The 17,335-nt window shown below is 42.9% G+C and overlaps 1 protein-coding gene across 2 annotated transcripts in view; it reads right to left on the reverse strand.

Moving 5' to 3' along the window:
• Positions 1-17,335, reverse strand: part of mindy4 (MINDY lysine 48 deubiquitinase 4) — a 220,707-nt gene that overhangs the window by 25,628 nt on the left and 177,744 nt on the right. For both annotated transcript variants that reach the window (XM_072576365.1, XM_072576364.1), the window contains exons 15-16: positions 14,040-14,201; positions 5,463-5,643 (exon numbers count right to left, since the gene is read on the reverse strand). In XM_072576365.1, the coding sequence (XP_072432466.1) occupies positions 5,463-5,643; positions 14,040-14,201 (343 nt within the window). The remainder of the gene's footprint in view (positions 1-5,462; positions 5,644-14,039; positions 14,202-17,335) is intronic.

Genomic DNA, 17,335 nt, shown 5'->3' on the forward strand with positions numbered 1-17,335 from the left:
CCTTATTTAAGGAAGGATATCAATTCATTGTAAAGCAGTTGAGAGAGCGTTCATGAGCATGATCCCCAGTATGGAGGGACAGTTTTATAAGCAATGACTAAACAAGTTGGAATCTTACTCCCTGGGGTTTAGAAGAATGAGGGGTGATCTCATTGAAACATATAGGATTCTTAAGGGGCTTGCAGTCTGACCAGAGCCTGATACAGCCTCAGCAGTACATTTCTGCTCTGAGATGAAATTCTAGCCCTCTTAGGTGAAATGTTAAGATGATGGTTCCCCTCATGGGACCAGAGGGCAGAATAAAGGGACATCAATTAAGACTAAGATGAGGAGGAATTTCTTCTCTCACAGGGTTTTCTCTCTTTGGAAATCCTTGCCACAGAAAGCTGAAGGGGGGAGAAGCTTTGTGTATATTTAAGGCTGCGATAGATAGATTCTTGATTAGTAGGGGGAAATCAAGGGTTACAGGGAAAATTCAGGAAAGTGGATGTGAGAAATGTCAGATCAGCCATTATTCTACTGAACAGAGGAGCAAGCTCAAGGGACCAAATGTCTGACTCCCGTTCCTTTATGCTAAGGTGTATGATCAGTCATGATCATATTGAAGAATCAAAGGGCAGAATGGCACAGTTCTACTCTCGCTCCTAGTTTCTAAATTTCTCATCTCTAGTCTTGTAACAACTCATAGTCTTGCCAATCTATATTTTGATGTTTTCAATTGATCCCAAGCTTTGTATAAGCACATAAAATACAGAAGCAGGATTAAGCCATTTGGCCCATCAAATCTGCTCCATCATTTGACCATGGCTGATATGTTTCTCAACCCCAATCCCCTGCATTCTCCCAGTAACCCTTGATCCCCTTACTAATCAAGAACCTATCTCTGTCTTAAATACACTCAATAACTCAGCCTCCACAACCTGCTACAGCAATGGGTTCCACACTTTCACCTGCCTGAAAAAATTCCTCCTAGTCTCACTTCTACACAGTTGTCCCTTCACTGAGGCTGTGCCCTTGGATCCTTGTCTCTCCTATTTGTGGAAACATCTCCAAGTCCATTCTATTCAGGCCTCTCAGTATTTTATATAGAGTCATACGGCATGGAAACAGGCCCTTCGATCAAACTCATCCATGTCGCCCAGGTTTCTTAACCGACCTAGTCCCAATTGCCTGCATTTGGCCCATATTCCTGTAAACCTTTCCTATCCACGTACATGTCCAAATGAGGCTATGGTACCCAATTGGTATTCCGCAAGTTTCAATCAGATCCCTTCCTCACTCTAAATTCGATCAAGTACAGACCCAGCTCTTCAAACACTCAGATGACAAACCCTTCATCCCCAGAAGTATTCTTGTAAATCTTCTCTAGGCTACATCCTCTGACACCAGCACTTCCTTCTTGAGATACAGGACCCAAAACTGCTCACAATATTACAAATGCAGTCTGACCAGAGCCTTATACAAGGTTTGAGTAAGGATTTTTATCTCAGGTGCTGGTTGTCGTAGGTATGTGGGTATGTTCACCAAGCTAGGAAGTTGATTTGCAGACATTTCATCCCCTGCCTAGGGGACATCTTCAGAGCTCTGGAGCCTCCTATGAAGTGCTGATGTACTGTGTCTTCTGGAATTTATCTGGTTCCGTTCCTGCTGCTTCCGGTTGCCAGTTCCAGTTGTTCGTTGTTGTGGCCGGTATATTGGGTCTAGGTCCATGTGCTTGTTGATATGTGGGAGGGTTGTTTGTTCCAATCTTTGCATCACCATTTCTGCTATGACCCCAGAGATGGGTGAGCCCAAAGGTGTTCCATTGGTTTGTTCATATGTTTGGTTGTTGAATGCGAAGTGTTTCGTCAAGCACAGGTCTAGTAGTTTGAGCATGCAGACCTTGTTGATAAGTTCCCTGTCATGTTATCTGTTCGGTTTGTCCAGGAGGTTGGCTATTGTCTCTCTGGCTAGAGTTTTGTCAATTGAAGTGAAAAGTGCTATTACATCAAATGAGACCATTGCTTCAGTCTTGTCTATGTTAATGTTCTTGATATTGTCTAGGGGTTTCTGTGATAATTGTATGGAGTGTTTGGATCTGCTGATATGATGTTTTAGTTTTTGTTGAAGTTCTTTTTCCAGAGAATTTTGCCAGAAGAGAACAGCCAGAGAATTTCTAGAAGCATGGCACTCATCCGCAGTCTCTATCAACAAGCATATAGACCTGACCCAATATACCGGCCATTAAAGCAAACAACTGGAACCAGCAACCATGAGGAGGAACAGAACCAAATAAATTCCAGAAGACACAGTACAGCAGCACTTCCCAGGAGGCTCCCAAAGCACTGAAGACGTCATCTACACTGGGGATGAAATGTCTGCAAATCAACTTCCCAGCTCGGCGAACATACCCACAACTATGAGAGCCTTATACAACAGCCTTAGCAATATCTTTCTGCTCTTGTATTCTAGTCCACTTGAACTAAATGCTAACATGGTATTTACCTTCTTAACTGCCAACTCAGCCTACACGTTAGCTTTGAGAAGCCCTGATCTAGGACTCCCAAATCATTTATGCTTCAGATTGCTGAAGCCTTTCTCCATTAAGAAAATATTCTACACCTCTATTCTTCCTACCAAAGTGCATAACCTCACACTTTCCCACATTGTGTTCCATCTGCTATTTTTTGGCCATTCTCCTAGCTTGTCCAAATCCTTCTGCAGCCTTCCCCCTTCCTACACATTGCCTGTCCCTCCATCTATCTTGGTGCCATCTGCAAACTTAGCTGTTTCTTCTTCCAGCTCGTTAATACATAACGTGAATAGCTGTGGTCCCTCCACTAGTCACCTGTCGCCATCCTGATAAAGATCCATTTATCCCCAAGCTCTGCCTTCTGCCAGTCAGCCAATTCTCTATCCATGCCAGTATCTGGCCTCTAATACCATAGACTTTTATCTTATTTAGCAGCGTCATGTGCAGCACCTTGTCAAAGACTTTCTGGAAATACAATAAATTACATCCATTGGCTCTTCTTTGTCTAACTTGCTCCTTTACCCTTTCAAAGAATTCCAGCAGATTTGTCAGGCATGACCTCTCTTGACAAAGCTGTGCTGATTCAACTCTATTTTATGCACTTCCAAGTCCTCTGCAAACCCATCCTTAATAATGGACCTTAAAATCCTCCCAATCAGGCCAACTGACCTGTAGTTGCCTGTCTTCTGCATCCCTTCCTTCTTACATTAGCCATTTTCCATTCATCTTGGACTCTCTCTGATTCCCATCATCCCTGAAAGATCACCACCAATGACATTACAGTCTCCTCTGGAGTGTACCAGACTGGGTCCAGGTGATTTATCTACCACCATGCCTTTCAGTTTCCCCAGCACCTTCTCTTTAGTGACGGCCACTATACTCACCCCTGTGCCTGACTCATTTGAAGTTCTGATATGTAGTGAAAACTGATGCAAAGTACATATTCAGTTTCTCTGCCATTTGTTTTGGTTTCCAATTACTACTTCTCCATCAGTCCACTTACCACTTTTGCTGCTCTCTTATCTTTTTAAATATCTCAAATAAGTTTGGCAATCTTCTTATTACTAGCTGACTGACCCTCATCTTTCAGCTTCTCCCCATTATTGCTTTTTTTAGTTATCCCCTGGTTTTTAAAAGGTTTACAAATCCTCTGGTTTCCTACTCAGCTTCACCACATTGTGTGCTTTTTCTTGTGCTTTCATGCTGTCCCCGACTTCCCTTGTCAGTCATGGTTACTTCGTCCTTCTCTTAACAGGTTTCTTCTTCCTCGGGATGAATTTCTGCTGTGCCTCCCGAATTACCATCAGAAACTCTTGTCATTGCTGCTCCATCGTCTTCCAACCAACCCTGGCCAGATCTGCCCTCATGTCTTTGTCATTACCTTTACTCAATTGTAAAACTGTAACATTCGATTCCAGCTTCTCCCTCTCAAATTACAGGGTGAATTTTATCATGTTATGATCACTGCCCCCCAGGCGTCCTTTCACTTTAAGGTCCTTAATCAGGTCTGCTTCATTACACATCACTAAATCCAGAATTGCTTGTTCCCTAGTGGCCTGCTCCAAAAACCATTTCAGAGATTCTGCAAATTCCCTTTCTTGACGTCTACTATCAACTTGATTTTCCCAGGCCACCTGCGATGTTGAAGACCCTCATGATGATTGTAATAGTGCCTTTCCTGCATGCCTTTCCATCTCCTGATTTATTTTCTGCCCCACATCCTTACTACTGTTAGGAGGCCTGTACACAACTACCATCTGGGTCTTTTTCCCTTTGTGGCTCCTCAACTCTACCCACACAGATCCTACAGCTTCCAACTCTATTCTTGCTACTGAAGTAATTTCATTCCTTACCACCCCTTCTGCTTACCTGCCTGTCCTTCCAACAGAAAGTGTGTCCTTGGATATTTAGTTCCCAGTCCCACAACATCCAAGTTACGGCTGCAATTGCTCTATCGGCCCCAGTTTAGGGTGGCACGGTGGCACAGTGGTTAGCACTGTTGCCTCACAGTGCCAGGGACCCGGGTTCAATTCCCGCCTCAGGTGACTGACTGTGTGGAGTTTGCACATTCTCCCCGTGTCTGCGTGGGTTTCCTCCGGGTGCTCCGGTTTCCTCCCACAATCCAAAGAATGTGGGGGTTAGGCGAATTGGCCATGCTAAATTGCCCATAGTATTAGGTGAAGGGGTAAATGTAGGGGAATGGGTCTGGGTGGGTTACGCTTCAGCAGGTCGGTGTGGACTTGTTGGGCCGAAGGGCCTATTTCCACACTAAGTAATCTAATCTAATCTTAAACCTGCCAATTTCACTTTGTTCATTTACCTTCAGAAACTGCGTGTATTTAACTACAACATCTGTTTCACATTGACTGTCCCCATTGCATCCTGTGCCAAATTAGATTTGTGACCCTCCCTTTCTGTGAAGTAGTACAGAGGAACCTTGATTATCTGGCATTCGATTATCCGAATTTCAGATTATCCAGACAAGATCACACGGTCCCAGTGCTTGGCTAAAAAGTGTTATCCAGCATTCGATTATGCAAACAAAATACTCCCTGTCTGTGTCGATCAGATAATTGAAGTTCCTCTGTACTAGGTGAATACCCTGTATTCCTGAAAGACTAAAATCTAATGTTCCAATTAAGCTCCCTAATTCTTGACTCAGCCACCATAGGAAATACACTAAATCCACATACCCTGTGAACTTCTATAATTACCTTGAACACTATAGTTAGACCAGTTAGTTTAATCCTTTCACTCAAGAATGTAAACTGCACAACCTGTCCTAATAATTGAAGTCCATTTATGCTGCTATCATTCTGGTAGTTCTGCACCTCTTCTAAGCCAAACATATTGGTTGTGAGGATTGTAACTGAATACTCTGCTCCAGATGGGATCTGACCAAGTTCACTAACAGGAATACTTCAAAATGGAAATTTCTTAGTTTACCCACCTATTGTAAGTCGAATTTCTTCCTGTTGATTGGCAAGGCCGTCGTAGTAGTAGAGATCAAATCTTCTCTCAAATTTCCAGTCACTCATCAATTCCTTCTTCAGGCAAAATAAGACACTGAAGTGGCTCTCACTGCACACCACCCAGATTGGAAACTTAGGAGTTTTCAGGAAGGATCCCACCTGGAAGAAAGGAAATTCCATACTTTTAGACATAAATATAATTAGAGGTAAAAACAATGACTGCAGATGCTGGAAACCAGATGAAGGGCTTTTGCCCGAAACGTCGATTTCGAAGCTACTTGGATGCTGCCTGAACTGCTGTGCTCTTCCAGCACCACTAATCCAGAAATAAATATAATTACAACAAGTATAGTGAAATGTACTTTCCAATATTTATTTTACTCTCCACTTCCTGTCCACTAGCCAGTAAGTGTAGGTGGATTTCGAAAAGGCTTTTGGTTTGTTAAGGTTGACACAGAGAAACAAATCACACTGGTAACAGAAACGTGAATTTGACAATCTTAAAATTGGAATCAGGCCGTTCAGGAGGAAATCACAAAATAATTAGACACAATTATTGGTTGTAGAAATTTGAAGTTACCTGGCCTAGAGAGGACAAGTAATTCACCTCCCGACTCCCCAAAGTCTGTCCACCATTTATAAGGCATAAGACAGGAATAATCCCTATTGGCTCAATGGGTGCAGTTCTAATAATAGAAGGGAACTTAACATTATCCAATGTAAACCAGTCTGACTGGCACCTCATCCATCACTAAAACACAGTGGCAAGCAGTGTGTCCCATCTACAAGATGCATTGCAAAAACTCTCCAAAGTTCCTTCAATAATATATTTTAATATACAATCTTCAAGGATAGGGGCAGCAGATTCAAGGACACCTCTATCTGCAAGTTCCCGACCAAGATGCACACCACCCTGACTAGGAACTATATTCCCATTCCTTCAGTGTCATGGAATCAAAATCCTGGATCTCCCTTTGTAACAGCACTGTGGGTGCCCTATACCCCAAAGACTGAAGCAGTTCAAGGCAAAACTTAACCACCACCTTCTACAAAGCAATTAGGGTTGGGTAATAAATGCAGGCCTAGAACCATATCATGAATGAACTTAAAAAGGGAGGCTATCAATGCAGGGAATCAACCGAAGATTAACAGAATTCTCTTAAGGATAAAGGAAATGGAGCAGTTCAGGAAATGTATACATCAGGCACAATCTAACAGTGACATAGGTTCCGGATTGAATGACCTACCCCGACTCCAATTGCATTTGTACCAAAAGCACTTCAGCAACAATCGCTTCAAAGTGTTCTGGCCGTTGCCTTCCTGTTCTGATTTTGTTTTCCCCATCAAGGGGCTAATGCCTTCAGAAGGAGGCTCCATTGATACTATCAGCCACTTGTACCTTACTAAAGTAATGATTCAGCCCAAATCACATTAAAAAATATTTGTTCTTCAAGTAAAACATTCCAATTGAACCACATTCGGGATTTAGCCAACATTTGCATGATGATCCAAATGGCTGTCAGTCCGGGACTCAAACAAGCATTAGGTAAGAGATAAATAGGAGAAATGGAATTGGAGACAGAGAAAAACAAGTAAACCGAGTAAAGAATCCATTGAGCGAGAGGGAGGCACACACAAGGGAAAGTTGAATTCATAAAGGAGCCAGGATAAAACTGATTCATGTCCATACTCCTTCTGTTTGACAGTGATAAATTTTCTGTTAATTCACAATAGTTTGTCCACCTCACCGCAGCGAATGGGAAATCGGAGACAATAGCATTGAAAGACGGAGTGCTGAAACGTGAAATACCAACAATTTTGTAAAATGGTGTTAAAATTATTTTGTTTGAAAACAGGAAACAGCCTGCTACCTAAAGTTTGGTTCAATGCTGAGAAGTTGTTTGATGTGATATTATGTTGACAGCCAGTCAAACATTGTTAGATACGGTCAGTGTCAACTGGATGAAGCCCTTCCCATATTATTGAGTTGAGAAATTTCCCTTCACTAAACAGTGATAAGGAAAAGAATGGACCTGCATGAAAAGGGAAGCAATAGCAGGAACTAAAAACCAGCAGCAGATAGCCCTTTCCACTTGGCTCTTACAGGAAGAAACAAAATGAGACATCACAGGAAAACAAACCAATGATTGGTGGGTAAATCAAAATATGTGCCAACGGATTTAAATCAGTAGGCATTATTACATCTGAAGAGCATTCACTTTTAAAACATTTAATATCCAAATTAACTGAACAGAATAGAACAGAGATGGTTGGGTGTGGACACCATAGACACCATGGTGAACACACTTGCAGCAAATGTTGTCTGCTCATGGAACGCTGGTTCACAGTTGATGAGCACAAAGCTTAGCAACAGACACTGCGATACATGGTGCTGTTTCCTGAGTTCTCTGTCTCAGGAGACAGTCACATCCCATAGATGAATTACAGCAATTCTGGTCCACGGTCAGGAACATGAGTGTGAGACTGAGAGTGAGTACTGGGATCCAGAATTAGCTTTGGAGGAACACCAGCTGTGTCCTTGTCTGAGTTGGGAGGTCATGTTGCGGCTGTACAGGACATTGGTTAGGCCACTGTTGGAATATTGGGTGCAATTCTGGTCTCCTTCCTATCGGATAGATGTTGTGAAATTTGAATGGGTTCAGAAAAGATTTACAAGGATGTTGCCAGGGTTGGAGGATTTGAGCTACAGGGAGAGGCTGAACAGGCTGGGGCTGTTTTCCCTGGAGCGTCGGAGGCTGAGGGGTGACCTTATAGAGGTTTACAAAATTATGAGGAGCATGGATAGGATAAATAGACAAATTCTTTTCCCTGGGGTCGGGGTGTCCAGAGCTAGAGGGCATAGGTTTAGGGTGAGAGGGGAAAGATATAAAAGAAACCTCAGGGGCAACTTTTTCATGCAGAGGGTGGTACGTGTATGGAATGAGCTGCCAGAGGATGTGGTGGAGACTGGTATAATTGCAACATTTAAGAGGCATTTGGATGGGTATATGAATGGGAAGGGTTTGGAGGGATATGGACCGGTTACTGGCAGGTGGGATGAGATTGGGTTGGGATATCTGGTTGGAATGGACGGGTTGGACAAAAGGGTCTGTTTCCATGCTGTACATCTCTATGATTCTAAAAAGGTTGTCCAAAGCATGCTGGGAAAGTAGACTAAGGAGAAAGTCAAGTGTAGAACTCTTGGAAGATGCAGCTGGAGAATTCATAACAAGGAAAGCAAAATGGCATAACTTAAACCAATATTTTGCCAGTCTTCACAGTGGAGGATACTATGAACATGCCAAAGATAACACATAAGCAAGGTGCTAATGGTAGGAAAGATTTTGTAACAGCGTCTATCACAAGGGACAAAATAGTTGACAAATTAAGAGAACTGGATGTTGGCTAACATGGTGCCACTGTTTTAAAAAAGCAGTAAGGACAAGCCAGGGAACTATAGACCAGTGAGCCTGACATCAGTGGTGCACACGTTGTTAGAAGGAAACTTGGGCGATAGGATGTACATGTATTTGGAAAAGCAAGGACTGATTAGGGATAGTCAACATGGCTTTGTGCAGGGAAATCATGTCTCATAAACTTGACTGAGTTTTTTGAAAAAGTAACAGAGGATTGATGAGGGCAGAGCGGTGGACGTGATCTAGATAGACTTCAGTTAGGCATTTGACAAGGTTCCCCATGGGACACTGATTAGCAAGGTTAGATCTCATGGAATACAGGGGGAACCAGCCATTTGGATACAGAACTGGCACAAAGGTAGAAGACAAGAGGGTGGTGGTGGAAGGTTGTTTTTCAGACTGGAGGCCTGTGGCCAGTGGTATGCCACAAGGATTGGTACGGGGTACACTACTTTTTGTCGTTTATATAAATGATTTGGATGCGAGCATAAGAGGTACAGTTGCAGATGACACCAAAATTGAGGTGTAGTGGATAGCGAAGAAGGTTACCTCAGATCTTGATCAGATTGACCAATGGGCTGAGAAATGGCAGATGGAGTTTAATTTCGATAAATGCGAGGTGCTGCATTTTCGAAAGGCAAATCTTAGCATGACTTATACACTTAATGGTAAGGTCCTAAGGCGTGTTGCTGAACAAAGAGACCTTGAGAGTGCAGGTTCATAGCTCCTTGAAAGTGGAGTCACAGGTAGATAGGATAGTGAAGGCGGCGTTTGGTATGCTTCCCTTTATTGGTCAGAGTATCGAGAACAGGAGTTGGGAGGTCACGTTGTGGCTCTACAGGACATTGGTTAGGCCACATTTGGAATTTGCGTGCAATTCTGATCTCCTTCATATCGGAAAGATGTCGTGAAACTTGAAGGGGTTCAGAAAAGATTTACAAGGATGTTGCCACGGTTGGAGGATTTGAACTATAGGGAGAGGTTGAAAGGCTGGGGCTGTTTTCCTTGGAGCATCGGAGGCTGAGGGGGTGACCTCTTAGAGGTTTATAAAATCACGAGAAGCATGGATAGGATAAATAGACAAAGTCTCTTCCCTGGGCGGCACGGTGGCACAGTGGTTAGCACTGCTGCCTCACAGCGCCTGAGACCCGGGTTCAATTCCCGCCTCAGGCGACTGACTGTGTGGAGTTTGCACGTTCTCCCCGTGTCTGCGTGGGTTTCCTCCGGGTGCTCCGGTTTCCTCCCACAGTCCAAAGATGTGCAGGCCAGGTGAATTGGCCATGCTAAATTGCCTATAGTGTTAGGTAAGGTGTAGATGTAGGGGTATGGGTGGGTTACGCTTCGGCGGGGCGGTGTGGACTTGTTGGGCCGAAGGGCCTGTTTCCACACTGTAAGTAATCTAATCTAATCTAATCTAATCTAATCTAACTAGAGGGCATAGGTTTAGGGTGAGAAGGGAAAGATACAAAAGAGACCTAAGCGGTAACTTTTTCACACAAAGGGTGGTATATGTATGCAATGAACTGCCAGAGGAAGTGGTGGAGGCTGGTACAATTGCAACATTTAAGAGGCATTTGGATGGGTATATGAATAGGAAGGGTTTGGAGTCATATGGGCGGGGTGCTGGCAGGTGGGACTAGATTGGGTTGGGATATCTACTCAGCGTGGACGAGTTGGACCAAAGGGTCTGTTTCCATGCTGTACATCTCTATGACTCTATGACTTAAAGTAGACAAGTTGCCTGCAATCAAGAGTTTTAAAGGAAATGTTTGCATAAATAATGGAAGCATTGGTCTAATTATTCCAGACCTCACTGGATTCCCACAGGATTCGAGCAGATTGGAAAACTGATAATGTGACCCACCTGTTCAAGAAGAGAAGATAGAAAACAGGAAACTATAGGCCAATTAGTCTAACTTCTGTTGTTCAGTTTCAGTGAATAGGTAAAATCTTGGCAGGTAGAATTTAATGTAATTTAGTGCGAGATCATGCACTTTGGTTGGAAGAATCAAAAGTTAGATCATTATTTAAATGGAGAAAGACTCAAAAAACTGCAGTAGAGGTACGTGAGTACAGTTTTTTTGTGAAACAAGAAGTTAGCATGTGGGTGCCGCAAGTAACTAAGTTGGCAAACGGAATTTTGGTTTACATTCCAAGGAGGTTGGAGTTTTGGTTTTCATTCATTCTTGGGGTGTGGGCATCACTGAATCGGTCAACATTTATTGCCTATCCCTGGTTGATCTTGAAAAGGTGGTGATGAGCTATCTTCTTGAAATGCTACAGTCTATTCACTGCAGCTAGATCTACAATGCTTTTAGGTATTTATCTATCTGCTGCCCTTGCCCTTCCAGATGGAAGTAGTGTGGATTTGTAAGGTGTTGTCAAAGGATCTTTGGTGAATTTCTGCAGTGCATCTTGTAGGTAGTAGCATTGGATGTTGGCACTGCTGCTACTGAGTGTCAGTGAAGGACGGAGTGGATGTTTGTGGATGTGGTGCCAATCAAGTGGGCTGCTTTGTCCTGGATGGTGTCAAGCTTCTTGAGTGTTGTTGGAGCTGGACCCATCCAAGCAAATGGGGGGTATTCCATCACACTCCTAACTTGCGCTTTGTAGATGGTAGACAGGCTTGAGGGAGTCAGGAGGTGAATTATTCATTGCAGTATTCCTAGCCTCTGACCTGTTCTTATAGCCATTGTATTTATTTGGTGAGTCCAGTTGAGTTTCTGATCATTGGTAACTCCCAGTATGTTGACAATGGTGGATTCAATGATGGTAATATCATTAAATGTTAAGTAGCAATGATCATATTGTCTCTTTATGTCTTGTTACAACTGTACAGAGTATTGGTTAGGCTGCATCAGGTGTACTGTGTACAGTTTGGTCCCCATATTTTACAAGAAGAATATACCAGTATTCAAAAATGTTTTGCTGGGTTGATGAGTGGGATAAAGGGCTGACTTATCAAGAATGGCTAAACATGTTATGTTTTTATTCATTATAGTTTAGAATAATGAAGGGTAATTTTATTGAAACATACAAGATTCTGAAGGTAGATGTCATGATGTTCTCACTAGTGGAGGCATCTCAAACTGGGGGTCAGAAAGGGGACAGTCAATTAAAACAGAGAGGAGAGAAATTCTGTCTCCCAGGGGGCAGTGAGTGTATGGAATTCTCTACCCAAGAGGGTTGTGGAAGCTAGAACCTGAATGTATTTAAAAGAAGAGATAAGTATCAGGGATTGATGGTTATGTTGAGGCTTGGGGCAGATTAGCCAAAATCTCACTGAATGGTGGGCTTGAGAGACTGATGAAAGGCTTATGCTCCTTGGATGCTGCCTGACCTGCTGTGCTTTTCCAGCATCACTGTCTGACTCAACAGACTGAATGGCCTACTTCTGTTCTGATTTCTTATGCCATGTTCTATGGAGGATTAAAATAAACTGCAGCAGATGTGATGCTGTCAGAGTCCTTCATTCACAGGGGTATAAAAAGACCAAACAGGTACAAATTATATCTGCTTGATACAAAAACTGAGAGTAAACCAATTCGGATTAGTGCCATAGCAAGGTGATCCTGAGTTCTCTCTGCAGCTGCTGTGAAACATCCCCATCTCCTAGTGCCAACTACACTACACTACACTTTGGGGCAATATCTTTTCAAGATTCTGACCACTTCTTTGCCTTTACTTTCAGATATCTTGGAATGCGTCCAAAATGGCAGAGGTGGTTTAGGCAGCATCTAAGCTCTTGAGTCTGGATCTCCTTCATTTCACCCGCTTTCTTTTATTTCTTTTGTTTCTCCCTTTCTCAGTTTTTTTTCCTCATTTTGGTGTTTCTCAATTACCTTTTGGATGCTGTGGAAACAGGGAGTGGCAACGGCTGGGTCCCAGTGTGAGCTGGATGGTAGTCAGCAACAGTTGGCCACAAGGGATAGTGGTCAGGGTCGAAGCCTTGTGAGCGGAGAAGCCTGGTGTGCCTGGGTGGGTCTTAGCCCGGCGCAGGGGACAGCAAGCCCTCTTGGGGAAGACCAGCTTGGAGCATCTGCAGGCCCATGGCTCAAGAAAGGACTGCAATGTTTGATATTTTAACTGTATTCCTTTATTTTTCTACTTCTTTGCTAAGAAGACTGTGCGCTGAACTTTTTAATTTTTTTTTATTTCTGTGATTTATATTTTGTACCTAGGTGTGGCAACATTGTACTCCTGTTTCTCTTACTTGAGTACACATTAAAACAAAACTAAATCTAAATCAAACGTTTTCAGATTTTCCCAGTGTGGTCTATTTCTCCCTGCTGGCTTATTCTTGTTCCACACTAGCCCCTAGTATCTATCCTAGGTCCACTTATCTCCCATCTGCCGTATGTAATCCAGACCCAAGACCAATATTTTCCTCAGCCATTGCAGAGTGTCTCTCATTTCATGGGACCTCAGCGTGAACAATTAACTGCAACACTCCCAACACAACAGCATTGACTACACTTCAGAAGTACCTTTGAATATTAAGACTATGAAAGAAGTCACATAAATGCATGCTCCTTAAGTCTCCAGCCTGCTACTCAGTCGTGCTGGGGTCTTAATCTTCCCCTCCCCATCAATAACACCCCATTTTCAGTTCTCGTGCGCAAACCTATCCATACTCTTCTGCCATTCCTAGTTTTGTGCCATCATCCCATTAATTAAGAATGGAGCTATTTATTTCTTTAAGGCTGCCTTCATTGACTGCTTACAATTAACAATCCCAGTCCTACAGTTCTGTTTTGTCAACTTGCTCACTGAATATAACCACTGTGGTCTAACTTTCCCTAGCCACCTCATCCACTACTGTCTTTTTTAACTCTGCAAGCAGATTATTTTGGCTCTTTCCATAGTTCCCTCCCGTACATTTGTTCACAAAGGGACATCCACACTATTCTTGCCTATTAACTGCACGAGCATCATTGCTTTGACTGAAGCTGAGCTTATGGGACAGCAACACTTTGATCCTTACTAAAGGACCCTTACTGTCTACCTAGCTATACTTCCATCAGTAGTTGCACCAAAACCAATGGGCTGAGAGCATGCACCTTGCAGAGAGTATACTGATGTTCAAAAGCAACCAAAAACATGCAACAAGAGACTCCACAGGAGTCTCAGGACACCTACCTTGCAGATACTGTAGTGTTCAAACAGTGACAACAGCCCAATGTCACTGCGTCCTGAAATTCCTTTAAGGACTGTGATGTTGCCATTGCCAGAATCCAGCTCTACGACATCATTAAAAACATTGGAGACAGCTTTACCGGTTAACAGCAGATTCACAAGTTCCTATGAAAGGAAGGTAACATATTTCTTACAATTATTTTTGTTGCGAAATATCAGTTGTAGATTTGTGGTAGCATTCTCTTCTCCGAGTCAAAGGTTTCAAGCCTGATTCTCGAGGCCCATGTACCTAATCAAGGCTGAGAATCTAGCATTTAAGGTGCCATTTTTCAGACAGGATGTTAAGCCAAAGTCCAGTTACCTGCTGGCCATAAAGGCAATACCAGCAGGGATGAAGCAGCCAACTTTTATCACTTGACTAACACCACTAAAAAAATTATATTGTCCATTGTTTACAGATTAGTAGCTGTATTAACCAACATTAGAAATGAGGCCAACTTTAAAACGATCTCAATTGACTGCAAACGTTTGGCGCATCCTGAGGACATGACATGCTACAAAAAGAACAAGTTTATTTTATTCTGTTTAAAAGAATAAACATCACATTGATGATACACCTGGAAGCACTCACATACATCTGAAGTGTAATCTTGTTATATTTAAGAAAAAAACTTCCAATTTATATAGCACCTTTCATTCCATCAGCTCAGCTAAGGCAGTGCTTTTGAAAGGCAGCAGCTAATTTGCATGCAACAAGATTTCATCTATATTTTTCAAAGAACAAAGAACACAAAAATTACAACCTTCAGCCCTCCAAGCCTGCACTGATTCAGATCCTCTATCTAAACCCGTTGCCTATTTTCCAAGGATCTGTATCCCTCTACTCCCTGACCATTCATGTATCTGTCTAGATACATCTTAAATGCTGCTATCATGCCCAACTCTACCACCTCTACTGGCAACACGTTCCAGGGACCCACCACCCATTGCATAAAGAACTTTTCACACTTATCTCCCCTAAACTTTTCCCCTCTCACCTTGAACTCATGACCCCTAGTAATTGAGTCCCCCACTCTGGGAAAATGCTTCTTGCTATCCACCCTGTCCAAACCTCTCATGGTTTTGTGGACCTCAATCAGGACCCCCTGCAACCTGTCTTTCCAACGAAAATAATCCTTATCTATTCAACTTCTCTTCATGGCAAGCACCCTCAATACCAGGCGACATCTTGGTGAACGTCCTCTGCACCATCCCCAAAGCATTCACATCCTTTTGGCGATGTGGCGACCAGAACTGTACACAGTATTCCAAATGTTGCCGAACCAAAGTCCTATACTACGGTAACATGATCTGCCAATTCTTGTACTCAATACCCTGTCCAATGAAGGAAATCATACCGTATGCCTTCTTGACCACTCCATTGACCGGTGTTGCCACCTTCAGGCTACAATAGACTTGAACACCCAGGTCTCTCTGTATGTCAATTTTCCCCAGGGCTTTTCCATTTACCATATAGTTCACTCTTGAATTGGATCTTACAAAAATGCATCACCTTACAATTGCTCAGATTGAACTCCATCTGCCATTTCTCTGCCCAACTCTCCAATCTATCCATATTCTGCTGTATTCTCTGACAGTTCCCTTCACTATATGCTACTCCACCAATCTTAGTGTCATCTGCAAACTTGCTAATCAGACCACCTATATCTTTTTCCAGATCATTTATGTATATCACAAACAGTGGTCCCAGCACAGATCCCTGTGGAACACCACTGGTCACAGTTCCCCTTCTGAGAAACTCCCTTCCACTATTACTCTGTCTTCTGTTGCCCAGACAGTTCTCTATTCATCTAGCTGGTACACCGTGGACCCCATGCAACTTCACTTTCTCCATCAGCCTACCATGGGGAGCCTTATCAAACACCTTACTGAAGTCCATGTATATGACCTCTACAGCCTTTCCCTCATCAATAAACTTTGTCACTTCCTCAAAGAATTCTATTAAGTTGATAAGACATGCACAAACCATGCTGTCTATCACTGATAAGCCCATTTTCTTCCAAATATAATTAAATCCTATCCCTCAGTATCTTCTCCAGTAGCTTCCCTAGATGTGGCCACCTTTGGCAAGATTGGCATCAGTCACCCATCCCCAATTATCCTCGAGATGGTGATCGATATCAAGTTTCATGAACCACTGCAGACCCTATATTGTAAGCACACCCAAAGCGTTTTTAGGAAGGGAGTTTTAGGAATCCGATGATGCAGTGAAGGATATGGTTCCAAGTTAAGATGGTGTGTGTGCTGTTTGGAGAGGAGCAATCTTGTAGGTGGTACTTCTCCTATATACCTGCTTCCCCTACCCTTCTAGATGATCACAACCTTGAAGGATGCATTGAAAGAAGCTTGGTGAGTTCCTACAATGTAAAGCACACATTGTACATATTAAATCTTCAATATGCAAACTGTGGCATATAGAAATCTTGAAGGTGGTGCATGTAGTGCCAATTAAGTGGCCTGCTTTGTCTTGAATAGTATTGAGCTGCTCGGGTCTGTGTGTATCCAGGCAAGTGGACAACATTCAAATGCATCCTTGGCTTGTAATTTTTTTTTAAAAAGTGTGACTCAAGTTGTGGAGTCAGAAGATGAATGACCTACACCAGAATCCTAGACTTTGACATGTGCTTGTAACCACACTCTGTGTAAGGCTGCTTCTTTGCAGTTTTTGGTTGAGTAACTCCAGGATGTTGATAGTTGTGGATTCAGCAATGGTAATGCCATTGAATGTCAAGGACGATGGTCAGATTATCTCTTGTTGGAGATGCTCACTGTCTGCCACTTCACGCTATGAATGTCCTTATTAGCCTAGGCCTGAATGCCATCCAGGTCATGCTCCATATGGATTCAGAATGCCTCAGGATCTGAGGACAATTGAGATGAGGAGAAATGTCTTTAGCTAGAGGGTGGTGAGTCTGTAGAACTCTCTTCTTTCTCCCTTTCATAGAAGGCTGTGGAGGCCAAGTCACTGAGTGCATTTAATTCAGAAATTGATAGGCTCTTGATTAGTAAAAGGGGATTAAAGGTTACAGGGAGAAGGCAGGAAAATGAGAAACATTTCAGCCAAGATGCAACAGCAGTTCAAACTCAACTGACTGAATGATCTAATTTTGCTCCTATGGAGTAGTGGATGGCACACAGTACTGCATAACCATCAGTGAACATTCTCCTATTCTGACCTTATGGTGTAGGGAAGATCACTGATGAAGCAGTTGAAGATGAAGATATTTGGGCCTAGGACA

This window comes from Chiloscyllium punctatum, chromosome 8 (assembly GCF_047496795.1).
Source record: "Chiloscyllium punctatum isolate Juve2018m chromosome 8, sChiPun1.3, whole genome shotgun sequence".
NCBI classification, from domain to species: Eukaryota; Metazoa; Chordata; class Chondrichthyes; order Orectolobiformes; family Hemiscylliidae; genus Chiloscyllium; species Chiloscyllium punctatum.